General features: G+C 38.2%; 1 protein-coding gene across 1 annotated transcript in view; it reads left to right on the top strand.

The window, feature by feature from the left end:
• Positions 1 to 18608, top strand: part of KDM4C (lysine demethylase 4C) — a 112140-nt gene that overhangs the window by 29436 nt on the left and 64096 nt on the right. Inside the window, exons 5-7 of the mRNA XM_080939942.1 lie at positions 1853 to 2046; positions 12566 to 12615; positions 17511 to 17614. Of these exons, the coding sequence (XP_080796068.1) occupies positions 1853 to 2046; positions 12566 to 12615; positions 17511 to 17614 (348 nt within the window). The remainder of the gene's footprint in view (positions 1 to 1852; positions 2047 to 12565; positions 12616 to 17510; positions 17615 to 18608) is intronic.

The raw sequence follows: 18608 nt of genomic DNA, 5'->3' as shown, positions 1-18608 counted from the left end.
TTCATCTTCACACGGATATCCCTAGCTTTTTCGGCATGAACTTTGGGATCCTCTCTTATAGTACTTTCAGATGAAATGGCATTTGAGGACACATGTTACTTTAATAGGATAAAATGAGATGATATAATTAAAAAATATGATATTGTATGCTCTACCTTGTTGATTGGACAAAGTTAGTCATCACTTGCGATAGTACTAGAAAAACAATTCCGGAACCCATGGGCTTTAATGGTAGTCTGTAGTAGAGTCTGAGAACAGAACATTTATTTTGTAGTTGTCCTCGTAAGTAGAAGTTCTGCCTACATCTGACCGTTGATAATTTTTCTTCTGTCTGTCAAAGTTTGACCAGGCCGTGACAAGTTCTGGATGGGCTGTTCTAAATATAAGAGAGAAATCCACATAATTTTATTGAACTTTTATGAGGCCTCTTAAGATTAAATCTGCATTTTAAAAGAAGGCTTTAACCAGTTTTCAAATAACAAAGTTCCCAGCATAGGGTTTCACTTGTAGACAGAAACAGTTATTTAGGGAACGAAAATGTTTAAATTCTCTTTGCTTCTTTTTCTTTAAACTGCTTCATCTGTATTTTTCCTTACACAATAATGTTAGAAATGAGATTATGAATTAAAGAATTATTTAAAGAGTCGAATGAAAACAGAACTAGCCTAAGGGTTTTCGTGTAAAGAGGAATGGTAGGTGGTCATTTGTTAGTCCAGTCTGATGCTATACTGTCAGGCAGGGCCTCTAGTCCGCACTCCTGTTAGAGCACTGTGGAGGTTGAAGTGAGTTTATAGTTGGCCTGTGAATTGATGTATATGTGCCCAGTTTCCAATATCAGCCTCTGACTATGAGTCAAGTATTGGGGTTTGACAATATAGTTTGCTAAAACAATTTACATAGCTGTGAATTGCAGTAAATTAGTTATGGATTCATAAATTCTCTTCAAATCAGAATGTTTTGCTATTTTTAGTATTATTTTGTTTTTGTGAGACAATATATTATGTAGCCAAGGCAGGTCTTGAACTTGCTGTGTAGCTGAGGTGAACTCCTGGCTGCACTTTCCAGAGTTCTGAAACTATGCACATTTACTACCATTCTTGCCGCGTTTAATGCAAACAAACAACAACATATTCTCCTCTAGTTTTCTGACAGTCATTTTAACTAATTCTTTTCTTTATAACCAGCTCTATGAGCTAAAGAAAACTATTCCAGTAATCTTACCAGAATTTAGATGAGTTGTTAAAAGCTGAAATTATGTATATAACATTTTTTGTCAGTATTTGCTGTTATTGGTTTTTGAGGACTACTCTGAGCACAGAGTGTATGATTTGGAAAAACTTGTTTTTTTTCCAGTAGCATGAAATTTGTAGGACACAGTGGATCACAAGCTACAGTAAATTGGCCATGACTGAGGGAGAGCTATCAAAAGGTATTGTTGGCCATTGGCCTCCAAAGATTATGTGTATGTTGAACTGGGCCTCAAAACTAATGTGCAAACACGAAACAAGCAATAAAAACTTCAGCCCCTGATTGTAAATACATGCCAAGTATCAGTATCATATTTCAGCTTATCTGTTTCAAACTGGGATTATTATTATTCCTTTAATTTCATTAAGAATCATACAGTTATTGGCTCTAATTTCCCGATAATTATATATAAAATATGTTGATAGTAATTTTAGAATAATTTTAATAATTATTTAATAACTTTTGAACATGTGCTATATTTTCCATTTTAAATAATGAAATTCACAGTGTAGTAGTGCCTGGTTAGTGGCTATTTGATTAGTAAGTGCCATTTCTCATTTACTAACACTTGATTTTGCTCTTTTGCTCCCCGTCTCTCCTCCAGGGTGTGGATGAATGGAATATAGCTCGCCTCAACACGGTGTTGGATGTGGTTGAAGAAGAGTGTGGCATTTCTATCGAGGGTGTGAACACCCCGTACCTCTATTTTGGAATGTGGAAGACAACGTTCGCGTGGCACACGGAGGACATGGACCTGTATAGTATCAACTATCTCCACTTCGGGGAGCCCAAGTCTTGGCAAGTGCCTTGTTTAATGCTCACGTCCGTTAGACTTGGGGATCACTGATGAGAGTTTACTTTGATAGAGTGAGAGTATGGATTGTAACCATAGGATCATCCTTTTATTGTGAGAAACAGCTTTAACCCAGTTGTTTCCTGCGGGCATTTTGTAGGCTGTGGATTGATAAATAATCTTGGTTTCAGTAGTTAGTGAAGCACCTTGACTTCTTTGAACATTTCCTAGAGGTTGTGTGTGAGATACAGGTGTGAAACACTTGACTTCTTGTATGTAGAGATTAAGTAACCTTGATAATTGGATCTCTTACTGACAAGCCCCAGTTGGTGTGTGTGGGTGAGAAGGACAGGTTGGTTCCGTTTTCTTGCTAGAGTATATAAAGCACGAATAAATATGGGGTACAGATAATCTCTACGGCAAGTTACCGTGTTCTCTGCCCAGGAGTGGAGTTTCTGTAGGTCTAAGTTCTCCACAGTAATTTGGTATCTAGTAGAGGAGTTTCAGGGCAAAGGAAGCGTCCTTTACTCGAATTACCTGTGAGAGTCTTAGTTGCTAGAGGTGCCATACGTTATATAGTGACTTGAATCTAGACTGAGTTTAAAAAATGAGTGAGAAGCTTTGAGATTTGTTTTGTAGAGAACAAGAGTATGTCTGAAACATGATGCCTACAACCATAACAGTTTTTCTTAAATAGCTTTAGAAAAAAGGCACGGGGCTACTGCTATAACATGACTGCTATAACATGTCTCTTAATGGGCAACAGCGCGCGTGAGTGTCTCAAATTCATGTAGTGGGGAAGAGAACCTGGGTCTCTGTCTCACTCACACAATCTCAATCTCTCTCACTCTCTCACTCAGACACACACACACACACACACACACACACACCAATAGGTATAATACAGTTTTTTTTTACACAGGATGAAGCATACTCTATAAAACAGTACCTTAGGGATTAAGTACCTTGTTATTAACTAACGATGTGTGGAATTAGCAGCCCAACCATTAAATCAGCAACACTTCTTGTCTAACTTTTTTCTGATTTCTTATTCTGGTTAAGTTTAGATTCATTAATACATTCCAATTGCAAATGTTAAGGCTAATTTGAAATGATAAAAAAAAACTATATTATTTAAGTATTTGGTGAAAAAAAATTACCAAAAATTAATCACTGTTATTAAATAGATTTACCCAGTAAATAAGAAAAATAGACATTTCAAAATGATTTTAAATTGACCTGTTGATTAAGTTGATTGTATAAGCTGTCCCTGAATATTCCAAAGATAATATTATTGCTAAAAGTGAAACATTTGAATTTACATCCTAAAAGTATTTTGGTACATAGCTGCTAGGTATACTTCTAGGAAGATGAGATATAAGCAATAACAAAAATATTTATGGATCATTTAAATTTTACATTATTTATTTGTGTGTGTGAGTCGTTATGAGGTGTTGTAAGCCTATAAGTGTGTGTACGCAGAGGGACATCCATGTGTGTCAAGGCCAGAAAAGGGCATCAAGTATTCCCTTCCTTCACTGTCCACCTTTTCCTCTCAGGCAGATCTCTTCCCAAACACAGATCTGCACACTGGCTTGACTGGAAACCGTCAAGCCCAATGGTTTGTCTCTGTCCCAACCTTGGAGCTGGGGTTACAGGTGTTTCGAGTAATAACCTGATTTCTTCTATGAATGTTTGGATTTGAACTATGGTTTTCATGACTGTGCAGCAAGCTTCTTAACCATTGAGCATCCTTTCCAGGCTTGGATTGTACATTTCTACATTTAAGTCTAAAGTTCCTAAGTCTGAATTTCAGTAGCTCCCATTATATGTTCATATCCAAAAACTGTCTTGTATACTCCACAGCACATTCTTCTCTAAAACACACATCCCTCCTTCCCTTCCTCTCTTCATTTGGAACTTGTCACAAATTTGCATGTCTTCTTTGTGTATGGACTAAGCTAGTTTTTGTATGGTTCCAGTTTTATGTTCTGAAGAAATCACATGTAAGCCTTACAGAGTGTGGCTCCACATGCCTTTAATCTCAGATTCAAAAGGCAGATGCAGGTGGATCTTTGGAGTTCTCGGCCAGCCTGATCTATATGGTGAGTCAAGGCTGGTTGTGGCTGCGTAGTGAGACTGACCCGGACTCAAAAAAAATGAATTAAATAAGGAAGTTTCATTCCTTTTTTCTAAAATGATGTGGCATATAAAACATTTTAAATAGTCCATCAATGACAAGATTTTCATTCAGAAACTCTAAAATTATATATTATGCATTCTTATAAAAAACAAAACCAAAAAATACCTGTTGTTCCCGCTCCCTTAGATTACTAGATAGTAGAGAAGGAAGGATGGGGGAGAGGGGGAGGGAGAGAGAGAGAGTGTGTGTATGTCTAGTTCATTTCTTATTTCAGGATGACTACAGCAAACCACAAACAAACGCCCTAAACAACCCACAACCACCCAACCCTACCTCCCAGGGCTCTAGCATTTATATACTCTCTAATAAGTTCCCAGAGTTCCAAATGTCACACAGTCGCAGAAAATATCTGCCCCTTGCAAAACCATTCTCTGCTGAGCACAAGGCCAGTTATAGCCAGCTTCTTTCTGCAAAGCAGCCACACATCCTCACACCTGGGATTAGGACATATTTTTATTATATTTCTGCTTTAAAGAAACCAAACTTCCAGAATTCTCACTACCCCAAAGCAGTATCAGACAGCTGCGGCCTTTCCCTCTTAGTGTCTAACTGAGCTTAGCCTTGGACTCCCAGTCCTTCTGTGCTCGTGTTCTGAGATCTGGAACTAGAGAGGCACACTACCATACCTGTTTAAGTTCTTTATACTTCCTAAACATTGTAAATTGTATACAGTCTTCTTTTGGATTCTTGTAATGTCTCGTTTACTGTACTTTGGCTTACATGACCATACCACCTATAGAACTACAAGAACTCTTGTTACATGAAAGTTACATATTAAATCTAAATTTGAATCCATAGGGAAAAATGACAAAGTTAAGAAATGTATGTGTATTTTATGGGAATGAAAATTACACTTGGAAATCAGCAAGATATAGTAGAGCCCAAATAGCTCATTTTCACCTCCTTCTACATTCTCTCCAGACTGTTAATCTTGATGTTTCAGTAGCAATTTCTAAATGATGTATGGTATTTAATTTCATTTTACAAAAGGTAGGGAAAATTGCTTTCATTATGAGAAAAACATGTGTCGTAGGGTTTTTAATAGTTTTGTTCTTTTACCTCTATGCTGTCAAGGATGTTTATTTTAATTAGTTTGTCTTTCAAGACATAGGGCTCGGTAAGGCATATGTTTGTCTTTGACTCCACTTAGTTTAATTACATTTTTAAGAATAGCTAGGTCATATTTGGAAGTTGGCTCAGATGCGGCAGTGGCTGCTTCCAGTTTTCCATGAATAGTGTTGCTGACAGTGAAGCTGCATCAGGGAGTGGGAAGGTTATCTGGATATCCAACACTTGACAATTTACTTTATCTGTTGAGTATTGTGGAGTTTATATTAGGAAGGAAAGGTTTATTAAAGTTTTAAAAATTTGTCAACTAATAATTCATAATGACCCTTTCATGAAAAAAGTATTGGTATATACACAGAAAATATTAAGAAGGTTGTGAAATGTGAAATCAAATTTCTTGAACATAAATTTTGTGTACTTATTATATCACTAGCTTTTATATTAATGATTTCAGACAAAAGTACTTTTTACGTGTGTGGTTGCTCAGGAGCATTTTATCTATCTATCTATCTATCTATCTATCTATCTATGTATAAAGTGGCTCTTGCATCTTACTTAGAGTCCTAGATTAGAAAGAATATATTTCTGATGGTTAATTTTCTTCCCTGTGCCTGCCTGCCTATATATCTTACTGTGGAGTTCCATTTTTATGATCTCAGAGGTTGTGTAGGGACAAGGGTGAGGCCATGCTGAGCTCTTTTTCTTCAGGGCTTGTGATGTATTATGCTTTCAAGTCCACAACTTAAGCACCTTGTTTCTTGCCATATTTCTAGATGTCCAGCCTTTTCATTTTCAGGTCTGCTCTTTTTTTGTTTATTATTTAAAGATTTTAATGTAAAAATATACAAATACAGATTACATTACATAGAACAAGGCAATGTTCTATATGTCAAAAATTAAGATAATTTTCTAAAGTACTGGCACAAGGACACACATGACTAGACACCATCTAGCCGCGTGTGATAGCTGGTCTGATCACAAGCCTACACGAATAAGTGATTTCTGAGACTCCAAATGATTCTGACTCTGCCATTCCACACTGCAGTTCCCCTAGGGAGTATTCTGAGAGGACGCTTCCATGACATACAGAGAGTTGGCTGTGTAAGGACGGAAAACCAGAACCATTTGTAATAATTGTCTAAAACCATTTGTAATAATTCTATATAAAATACACATAGTAAGTCTTATTAGTTAACAACAAAAACAAGACTTAAAAACAAAGGCCACCACTACTTATGGTTAAACCTCATCATAGAAAAATGCTTATCATTTATATGTTACTGGCATAACCAGATAATGTCATCACATTGCTTTTCTGGCCTCTGGGACTTTCTGGTTGCTACCCCCAGTTCTTAAGAGGAGAAGGTTATGGCTTCAGGGCTCTTGGAGTCCTTATGTTCGAGATGATGGCGGGAAGATCTCCATTTGATAGTGTTTGCAGCTCTGACAATCCTGACCAAAACACAGACGATTATCTATTCCAAGTCATTTTGGAAAAGCAGATTCCAATACCATGTTCTCTGTAAATGCAGCAATTGTGCTGAAGAGTTTTCCCAACAAGAATCCAAAGGAACAATTGGGTTGTCACCCTCAAACTGGATTTCTGACACTCAAGAACACCCATTCTTCCAAAATGTGGATTGGGACATGGTAGAGCAAAAGCAGATGGTTCTGCCCTTTAAACCAAACATTTCTGGAGAATTTGGATTGGATAATGTTGATTCCAAGTTTACCTATGAACCTGTCCAGCTCACTCCAGATGATGATAACATCATGAGGAAGATTGATTCGTCTGAATGAATGTTTTGAGTATATCAAGGCTCTCTTGATGTCTGCAGAAGCGTGTGTCTGATTCTGCTTACTGCCATTTAGTGCATGGGACAGCCCATCAGCCTGGTCGCAGTTAGCATTTCATGTTGTCCTACAGGGATCTCTGTGTCCTGTTGGAGAGGATAGGAATCACACAGCTAAGTAGAGCTAAAAAGTAGAAACTAGCTTCCTGACATTCATGTCAGACTCCAGTTTTGCTTGCTCTCCAGAGGCTCCTGATGAGTAAGGACTGTCTTTGTATAAAGGAAATAGCATAGCTTGTCAGAGCCTCTGCTGCGCTGTGACACAAGGTGGGATGGCATCTTCCGTCAGCTCTGCTATTTCTTGCAAGGATGTTATGTTCATTATTTAGAGTAGTCTACCAAGAGTGATATTTGTGAGAAGAAAGGAAGGTTGCATTGGGCAGAAAGAACAGTTGAGCAGTGCTGGGGTCCTGGGAAGGTTCTACAGACAGTTGTGGAGCTGTCAGACCCTTCAGAATGGCCCAGGGTGAGACAATGGGATCCAGCTTTTATACTCAAGTTGCCCCACACATTGCAGATTGGACCTGTCCTTCAGGGAGTGCCTGCTTGGATGTCAGTGATGTGGAGCGAGGACCATGATTTGGGGACCAAAGAGATGAGTCAGCAGTTAAAAGCACTGAATGCTTTTTCAGAGGCCCTGAGTTCAATACTCAGAAACCACATAGTGGCTCACAACCATCTGTAATGGGGTCTGGTGCCCTCTTCTGATGTGTCTTCAGATAGCTATATAATAAAGTAATATAATAAAACTCATATACTGCAGCCATCTTATCTATGGGCTCTGCAATCGTTCAGTTTTGGTTTTGATATAATTTATTAATAATAGGCTATAGTTAATTATTATAAGTGAAATATATTAGAGAATTTGTGTTAAGTATTTTACTTTTTGACTCAATGCTTTTATAATGAGAAATAAAAAATACCAGCTCTTACAAATGACAGCTCTCTTTAGGTTGTAGATTGATTGATGGCTTTGTTGTTTGAATGTATCCCTGAAGGAGATACAGACTTCTTAACCTGGTCACCTTTTCCTGTTGTCTCCTTCACAGTGATCCTTGGGGACATAGTAATGGAACATGAAGCTGGGGATGCTACCAGGCAGATTTGAGTAGGGAACCAGCTATTTCATTCTTTGTGTTTCATCTTGAAGTGATGGCCCAGTGCCTGGACTTCGTTTGTCATTAACGAGTGCAGGCCATAGAAAACAGTACTGCGTCGGCACATGCTGTGTGTTGTAAATGCTGAATGATGTTAACTGTGGTGGACTGCGGTCATATGCAGTCATAGGTATTGGCTGACTCTTGTGTCTCTTCTGAACTATAGACATAGGACGAACATACAAGTCTGTGGCTGTGAAAGTGGAGAAGGTCACGTTAGGGTGAACTACTACAAATGACTTGATTCATAGTCCATGACTATGAGTAAATACCACCTCGGAGAACTATAAATGGAGGAGCTAGGCAGTTGAAGAGAGGGTCCCCTCCCTGTTTTAGGTCTGTTACTCACTGGAAGGGGTTCTCTGTGGCCTTGGGCACTGTGTATGGGTAGAAGCTGTGCCTGATAGAAATGGCAGCAGTGTTAGGAGGGTGAGAGAGCAGTACTGACTGAGTGCTGGGCAGAGAGACATGCTTCCAAGTTCACTGTAGTGCTGGGATGGAACATGTGCACTGGAACTCTCAGTGAGTCTGGCTCTTAGAAACACTTGGTTTTGAGAACTTTGACTATATTCACTCTTCTCTAGATCTTCCCAGATATACTCCTCCTTCCATTCACACCCCAACTTGGAGTCCTGCACCCTACTTCCTCCAGGCCAATTAGTGCTGCTGAACTGTTGTGGATGAGTGGTCATTTGCTGAAATATGGGCAGTCTTCAGTTGTTATCCGCAAACCTGCTCTTTGTCAATGGAGAGGGAGGGGCTGTGGATCAGGGAAGAGGTGGCGATGGGATGGGCACTGAGTGGGCAGGAGGACTGGAGGGAGGACTGCGTTCCTCAGGAAGCTCTGTATGAGAGAACAGTAAAAGATCTAAAAAGATAGGATGTTCTAGATTGTGAGGTACTGACAAGTTTTATGAATCCAAGGTAAGTTAATAAGTGGAAAGGGAAAAAATCTCCCAATTATAAGAGCTACAGGAACTCAAGCATTGAATTCTACCTAGCCTTTAAAGAACACTAATATTTCTGAAACTAAATTAATAGAAAAAGTAACACTTCAATGTTTTTCCAAAGACATTATTTTATTAAAACCCAACAAACATCCAATGAAAAAAATAAATCTAAAACTGTAGGCAGTATCATTGATGAGCAGAGACGCAAAATTGACGTCAATAAAATACAAACTGAATTCATGGAGACACAAAGATATCCACTGTGATAAAGGTGGCTTCATCCCAGAGACTGAACGCCGGTCCAACATATAAATTAGTAATCGTAATTCACCACATAAATAGATTAAATGATAGAAACTGCATGATCATCTTTCTAAATGTGGAAAAGTCTTCAGAATGCATCATTTCTGATAAAAGTTCTGCAGGAAACAGGGATACAGGGAACATCTCTCAACATAAAGGCAGTGTACAACAAACCCACAGCAAACATCATCCTAAATGGAGGAAATCCTTAAAGTATTGTGTAACATTTCCATTCTTTTCTGGAATAAATCACTCAAAATTTACTTAGAAGGATTGTGTTTTTCTTGACCTTGAAAATAGGAAAGGAACTAAAAGTAGTAAAGATACTGGATTAAAATGAAAATGTACTATGCAAAGTCTAATCAGTGCTACTTTTATTAATTGAACGTGTGCCCCTCATTGGGGAGACACATTTTGTTCATGTAAGCACAGCCTTTGCCAGTAGTCTACGTCAGAGCAGTGAAGTGTCTTACAGGATTCACTTTTCCCTTGCACTAGGTGCACTATACAATTGTTCATTCATTTTTTACCTTGCACTAGGTGAACTGTACAATTGTTCATTCACTTTTACCTTGCACTGGGTGCACTGTACAGTTCTTGATGTGAAGACTTAGCTTTACTTGAGATATTTCATTTTTTTCTTTGTGAGCAAATGGTGGTAAGGAATTTTTTACTCTTTTATAATTTCAGAGAATATTGAACTGTAACAATGTTTGATTAATCATAGGAATTTAATTTGAATTCATTTATAATTATGTAAACTGGTATTTTGAAGAGTTTAGAAATAGACCAGACATTATTCTAAATATAAGAAGAGAAACAGATCCAATTAAATAGATAATCCCTCTATAATAGTGCACTTAGCCATTTAGAAGTCTGGGCCGGTGAGGTCACCCAGGCAGGCGGCAGAAGATGTCTGAAGACAGTGGTTCATGTACTAGGAGGATTTTGAGGATCAATGTTAACTTTCTCTTTTCTTCTTTTTTCAACAAATCAATACACTTGCTTTTTCTGTGAACTGATGATTACATTTGAAATTGAGAGAATTTAACCTTGCCAGTTGCTTAGAGTAATATGGATATATAAATATCTTTTCCCATCCTGCTCATTCTGGGCAGTAATACGGGGTGTGTGTGTGTGTGTGTGTGTGTGTGTGTGTGTGTGTGTGTGTGTGTGTGCACTTGTATTTGAGGTGCTATGAAGAAGCAATGACCTTGAATGGACTACATCACAGTTTGTTTTTTCAGAGTGTATTCCTGGTATAAACCAATGAGGAAAATTTGGGAAGACTTGATCCTAAGCATTGCTTATTTTCATTTCCTTATGCTAAAATTTCATTTCTCCCCAATTCAGTTGGTAAATGAAATAGCAGCATTTTAAGGGACGGAACATTTCTTGAACTTTCATTCAAGAAAATTGCTTAGTTAAATCAAAAGCAAATGCATTTTGAGTATATATGCTATTAAACACAGCCAGATGTGCTATTAGGAATGCTTAGAAAATTGTATCAGTAAAAAGGAATTTGTATTCATTATATATTGTGCTAGTAAGCAGATAATCTTTGTTTAAAAGCAGTATATTATCTCACTCAACTCATTCAATGATTATTAGATATGTGTATTATATGTGGACTGGTTGGTGTTGTGTATCAACTTGACACTCACTAGAGTCATTAGAAAGGAAGGGGCCTCAGCTGAAAAATGCCTCCATGAGATTTCAGCTGTAAGGCATTTCTTCAATTAGTAATCAACAGAGGAGGGTCCAGTTCCCAGTGGGTTGCACTGTTCCTGGGATGGTGTCCTGGGTTCTATAAGAAAGTAAGCTGAGAAAGCCAGGAGAACAATGGCCTCTGCATCAGCTCCTGTCTCAGGTCCCTGCAGTGATTAAGTTCCTAGACCTCTTTTGATGACGAACAATGGGAAAACGTAAGCTGAATAAACCCCCTCCCTAACTTGTTTCTTGGTCATAGTGTTTTGTCAGAGCAATAAAAAACCCCAGCTAAGACAATATATAATGTTTTTCATTGAGATGCTTTTAAAATTTAGTTTTGTACAGCAGATCATAAAAGTGTCAGTTCAAACTTCAGCAAATAATTCATTTACTTCATGTTTGGAAGCACTAGGACAGTGGTTTTCGACTTGTGTGTTGTCACCCACGTAGCAAACCTCTATCTCCAAAAATACCTACGATTCATAAGAGCAGCAAATTACAGTTGTGGAGTAGCACCGAACCTTCACCACAGCGGTGAGGCACTGTTAGAGTCACCGCATTAGGAAGGCTGGGAGTCACTGTCCTCGGAGCTTCAGATGAATATTTCTGTGTTTTAGGGCAAAACCAGTTATAATCAGGATTTTAAAAGTGATTTGAGTAACCCTTAAATCCATACTTAAATACATGCATACATACAAAAACCAACAACTAGGTTCGTGAGATGGGGTAGAGATGCTTGCCACTAAGTCTGAAACATTTGATCCCTGGAAACTATCTTGGTAGAAGGAGAGGACCAACCCCTTAAAGTTACCTCTGACCTTCATACACACATGTACATGCACCTATGCATACAGACACATGCATGCACAATTAACATGATAAAGAATTACAGAGAAATAGCAACCAATGTTTTCTATGAAATAACCAAAACTCGGCAGATTGTAAACAAATAAGAACATCCAACCGCAGGAATACCTGAGCACTGCAGGGGCCTCTGTGGTCCGTGGACAGTCTCCAAGTTAGAGAAGAGCTCACTAGTCCTCAGCATCTGCTCTGTAAGCCTTAATGGCATGCGGTTTGTGACATTTAAGTAGGAAGTTTGTGTGCATTTTTCTTTATTTCTGTGTCTAAGGGACAGGCTTTTATTCTTGTTTTCTACGTAGTTCATTTAAGTGAAGTATAGTGCTAAGTTGATGTAAATGAAGATCTTTAGAATAAATACCCTCACTAACTAGGTAATATATTACCGTACATTTTTAAATTTATTCTTACCATTTTAGGTATGCTATACCTCCGGAGCATGGAAAGCGACTTGAAAGACTAGCCCAAGGTAAAGCTTGCTTTCAATTTCTTACCTTTTAGGCTTTGTGTTTTGAAGTAGTTTAGCAGTTAATTTACACTGTATATATCTTCTTCAAACTGTTAGCTTCTATATATTATCCTAATTGAACAATATTTTTGATTTTCACATTAATAGGTAATGTATTTTCTGTTGTATAGTCTTCATAATGAGTCTAGCTGACTGCTTAATATTTCACTGGGTAATTGGTATTTCAGTATATTTTGCCTATTCTCAACTTTCTGTTGAGAAACACTGTTGAACTTTATCTTGTTTGATAGCCACCCTTCCTCCAAAGACAGGAACTATTTGTGATAACAGTGAGACTTGAACTCTGAGTGATAACTGTTAGCAAGCTTCTTCCTTTATCAGGACTCACTCTTGAGTGAACAGAGCACTTCTACTCCAGCACGGCATGTGTTATCTTATGGCTGCCTTTTATTAAGATGATGACGCTTTCCTTCTGTGTCCCATGTGTTCTCTTAAAAAAGATGAAGGCTCTGTGGCTGAGAGTACTGGCTGTTTTTCCAGGCAGCCTAAGTTCAAATCCCTGCGCTCTCATGGCATTTCATAACTTCTGTAACTCTAATCTCAGGGGTCTGCTACCTTCTTCTAGAGTGCAGAAGATCCTGAAGGCGCGCGCGCGCGCACACACACACACACACACACACACACACACACAGTATATAAACAAATAAATCTTTAGGGTTGGAGAGATGGCTCAGCAATTAAGAGCACTGACTGCTCTTCCAGAGGTCCTGAGTTTAATTCTCAGCTACCACATGGTGGCTCACAACCATCTGTAGTGGGATCTGATGCCCTCTTCTGGTGTGTCTGAGGACAGCTACAGTGTACTCACATGAAATGAGGACATTGAAAAGCATCATTTACTTGACAGTTTGATCAGAAATTATTAATGGCATCTTTAATTTATCCTTTTTCTCTAATTATAGGAAACTATTAGAAGTAGTTACAGGATCACCTTTGTAAGACATGATGTTATAATTTTGGCAGGACAGTGTTTATTTTTCAACTATATATTATATTAAAGTAATAATAGTTTGATTGTGAGTGTGAATTTAAGGATTATTTCCAAGAATCCTGAAGTAATTGGATAGTGTTTTGGGTAACAGATTATCATATCTTTAGAATGTATAGGAAATGAACTTTGTGTTAAAACTAAATGCTGAGCTATTCTTTACTGTAATAAGTACTTCAGCATTTGACTTAACCTCATCACTAAAGCACTTTAAGAGGAACTAATGTAATCTTTGTGGTGCAGGGTGAGACACCGAGAGTCATGTGATAGGTGACGTGCAGGGAGGTAAAGGACAAGTTTTTAACCAGTGAGCTGAGAACTAGAACTTCTTACGGTACTGATTGAGAAAGAAAACAATTACGGTGATAAAATACTGCAGTACATATGATAGAGCTTCAGAGACCGCCTACATCAAGGAAACATGTGAAACATAAAATGCAAAGCAGGTTGAGACGTTTTCCACTATCTTGCCTGTACACTGATCATTATAGTCAACTTTTATGCGTGAGTGCATTCATTTTTCATTTCTAAAGAGATGTTGATTGATTGTGGCACCTGAATATTTTATCTGAAAGCTAGAAGGCCCGTATTTAACAAAGTCAGGAATTTGAATTTGCCTTTCAGTTGCTTTTTCGTTTTTTTGAAAGTGTGTGTGTGTGTGTGTGTGTGTGTGTGTGTGTGTGTGTATGTGTGTATGTGTAGGTGTAGAACATTACCTTTCTTCAGTAGTTTTCTAATTTAAATTATCATGTTTTTCCATTGTTCATGTCCTCATTACAAATCCACATTAAAAACAAATTAATGGATACTTTTTTCTTCAGTGATTTTATTTAGAATTTAATTCATATAGTGCTACATACAGATTTGGAAAGCTTGAAAGATCTATTTGAATTTTATTATTAAAATCATTGGATGGGTTTTGAAATTGGAGACCAGCTAGTGTTGGGTACCTTGCTTCCTAGGTAAGGCCTTACTGCCTACACACTAAAGTTTTATTTAATGTTTATATTTATGATTATTAATCATCTTTTGATTGTAGTGAAAATTACCCCACAGGGCAAAGTTACTTTTTTATTTGTGTTGGTCTTGTAAGAATGGTAGCATTTACTTCCGAATGTCTCCATAGAGACTGATTTTTGTGAACTTCCACTCTGTCCCTTTTCTACCTCTAAACAGGCAAAGATGCTTATCCAGAATGTACTTAAGAAAAGATTTGGTTTAAAGAAATCATGTGTATGTCTTGTCTGTTTGTCTGTGTGCAATATGTACTAGTCCGTGACGGTACCTCTGGAAACCGGAAGAGGCCATCATATTTCCTGTGGCTAAGGGTACAGGTGGTGTGGGCCTCAGCGTTGTGCTAAGAATTGGACTTGGGTCCTGAGAGAACACTGTAGGCTTTTAACTGCTGAGCCAACGGTTTAGTTTACAATGCTTTTCCTCTCAAACTACTCCTTAAATTCTGTTGTCTGTCTGTCTGTCTGCCTGTCTGTCTATGCTGTATCCTTATTCCTCACTGTAGCATAAACAAACATTTAAATTATCTAAAAATTTCTACACTGTTATGCTGGTTCAGGATTAATCATTTACGTCTACCTTGTTGCCCATAGGCCTTGTGTAGCTGAGGATATCTGAATTCATCTAACAAAAAATTAAAACATACTTTTAAAATTAATTGAGTACTAATGAATTTTTTCAGCAAAGTAAATTACTGTGAGTTGTGTGTGGAGTATCAGGGCTGGCCAGATAAGTGATATGCTGGCAAACCTTCCCTTCACTCGGACATGAGGCCACACAGTGCCTTCACTCCCTCCTGTAGTGGAAGTGTATCATTTCTTCACATAGACATGAGGTCACACAGGGCCTTCACTCCCTCCTGTAGTGGACGGGCATCATTTCTTCACATAGACATGAGGTCACACAGTGCCTCTACTCCCTCCTGTAGTGGATGGGCATCATTTCTTCACATAGACATGAGGTCACACAGGGCCTTTACTCCCTCCTGTAGTGGATGTGTATCATTTCTTCACATAGACATGAGGTCACACGGGGCCTTTACTCCCTCCTGTAGAGGATGTGTATCATTTCTTCACATAGACATGAGGTCACACAGGGCCTTTACTCCCTCCTGTAGTGGATGTGTATCATTTCTTCACATAGACATGAGGTCACACAGTGCCTTCATTTCCTCCTGTAGTGGATGTGTATCATTTCTTCACATAGACATGAGGTCACACAGGGCCTTTACTCCCTCCTGTAATGGATGTGTATCATTTCTTCATTTAGACATGAGGTCACACAGTGCCTTCATTTCCTCCTGTAGTGGATGGGCATCATTTCTTCACATAGACATGAGGTCACACGGGGCCTTTACTCCCTCCTGTAGAGGATGTGTATCATTTCTTCACATAGACATGAGGTCACATGGGGCCTTTACTCCCTCCTGTAGAGGAAGTGCATCATTTATTCACATAGACATGAGGTCACACAGGGCCGTCACTCCCTCCTGTAGTGGAAGTGCATCATTTCTTCACATAGACATGAGGTCACACAGGGCCGTCACTCCCTCCTGTAGTGGATGTGTATCATTTCTGGTGTCTTCTTATTTCTTTGGGATCTGTGTGTCATCTTTTATTTTCCTCTATCTTCTCTTTGTACTTCTCAGTATGATTTGTTTTCCACTCTCTGGTAAGATTGCTCATCCTTTGAAGGAGAAAGGACTGAATAAAACATCAAACCTGCTGGTTTTCGTTTTCCTCTCCCTGTATCACCAAGGCATGACAGCATGCCTCAGCTAGATTGAAAGCAGTGGTGGAGAAAATTGGCCATAAACTAAAGTATCATAAGGTGCTGAGTAAACATTTGATACATTGTTGAATAAAAGATTCCCTTAGTGTTTAGCTTCCTCTCCTCAAAGCTCCCCAACATAGGCTCCTAAGGCAAGTTTCCAATCATTTGTGTTATGTTGACTCAGATGGGATTTTTTAAAAATTAATAATATTTTATTCTTATCTGTATATATGCTTACATATATGTGTGTGTATGTTTACCACGTGTATTCCTTGTGTTGTGGAGGTCAGAAGATAGCATCAGATCCTCTGGAACTTGAGTTACAGGTGGTTGTAAGCCAACATGTTGGTGCTGGGAAACAAACCTGGGTCTTCTGCAAGAGCAGCAAGTGCTCTAAACGGTTTAACCCTCTGCAGCCTCTAAAATATTATTTCTCATTGGCATATAGTAATTATGAATGTTTTCATGCTATAGTGTGACATTTTCAAATACTTATACCATGCTCAGAGGGAGAAATTTGTCATTTAAGAGATACATTATTCTTCATGTTAGACATATTAAAATCCCATGTGTGATTTTTAAATAATTTAGATAATTGTTGCCAAACATAGTTATTATAAGATATTGTAAGTTAGTAGTGGTTCATGTGAAATTCACTGGAAGGAAACAGGAAGATAAGGATGTGTTTGGCATACACGGACTTTGGAAGCAGTGCTTTCAGAAAGGTTAGTTCTCAGAGTCTCCACTGGGGTATCTGTTTAGTACGGGTGTTCTTAATCTCACTTTCTACTGGAACAGTAAATGTAAACAGCTTTGAACAGTAGGTTACTATATATTAGGCAACTGCATTTGTGCCAAATTGAAATATTAAAGATTTAGTGATTTTTCTCGGTAATATTTTTTGAAAAGATCAACCTTTTTGACATATATATCACTTTTTGAGGATTATGGCTTGGGCTGATTTTTAGTAAGAGTTATAAGAACATTAGAATTGAAGTATATTTTGAAAACTTTATGAACTGTTATCTTAACTAACACTGTGTTTGTTGTTCATCTTTAGGCTTTTTCCCCAGCAGCTCCCAAGGCTGTGATGCGTTTCTCCGCCACAAGATGACACTGATTTCCCCCTCAGTGCTGAAGAAGTATGGCATTCCCTTTGATAAGGTTTGTTCTGTTTGACTGTTACAAGTAGTTTTTCATTTTGTGGGATTTGTATTGAAGAAAAATTTAAATTAGCATAATGTGTCTTGGATTATTAAATAACACTATGACAATTGAAGAGAAATTTAAGCTCAAGTTCTATAACATCAATAATTAATTTAAGTCTTAATTAAATAATCTTATTTTAAAATATATTTACATGGGTTTATATATATATATATAATTTTTGTTAGAGTATTTCATTCATAAATATAATATCTACCCACTATTTCCTCTCATCTAGAGCTTTCACTGTCCCCATTGTCACTTTTCTCTCCAAATATAATGTTTTTTTCTTATTTTTAGACTCACAAATTGTACTTAGTAACACTTAATGTGCACGGCTGTAGAACCATGTACTGGAGGATGGATAAATTCTCAGGGGCAACAGTTAAAAAATAATTACACATCAGTTGCCAATAGTCCCTGTGGTAGAACTTCTTGATCTCTTTTTCCATCCATACTGATTTGGTGACGTGCTTGATTTTGTACAGTTTTTGTATATTCAATCACAGCTGCTCTGAGTTCATGCATGAAGTGGTGGTGTCATGTCTGGCAGATACCTGCTATCTCTGGCTCTTATCTTTCTGTCCTCTCTTCTTCGGAGGGGATGTAATATAGATACTCTGAGCTGACTCAGTGAAGCCAGTGCAAGTCAGAGATGGTGTCCCTGGAAGCCAGAAGAGCCCATCAGACTCCCTGGGCCTACAGTTAACAGGGCGGTGGGTCTTCTAGCATGGTGCCAAGAACTGGACTCAGGTCCCGTGAAGGAATAGCATTCTATTTATAGCACATCATCTACACACATTGTTCAGTTGGCAGCTACTCAGGCTGCTCTTCTCTTCTGTGCACTGTGAATAGCACAGCAGTGAGTGTGGAGGGACAGATATCTCTGTCGTGAGATGTAGAGTCCACTGAGAATATACCAGAAGGGCTGTGACTGGGTTGTGTTGTATCT

This window comes from Micromys minutus, assembly GCF_963924665.1.
Source record: "Micromys minutus genome assembly, chromosome: 28".
Lineage (NCBI taxonomy): Eukaryota > Metazoa > Chordata > Mammalia > Rodentia > Muridae > Micromys > Micromys minutus.
Note: the sequence above shows the minus strand (reverse complement) of the source record. Positions and strands in the feature narration are given on the sequence as shown.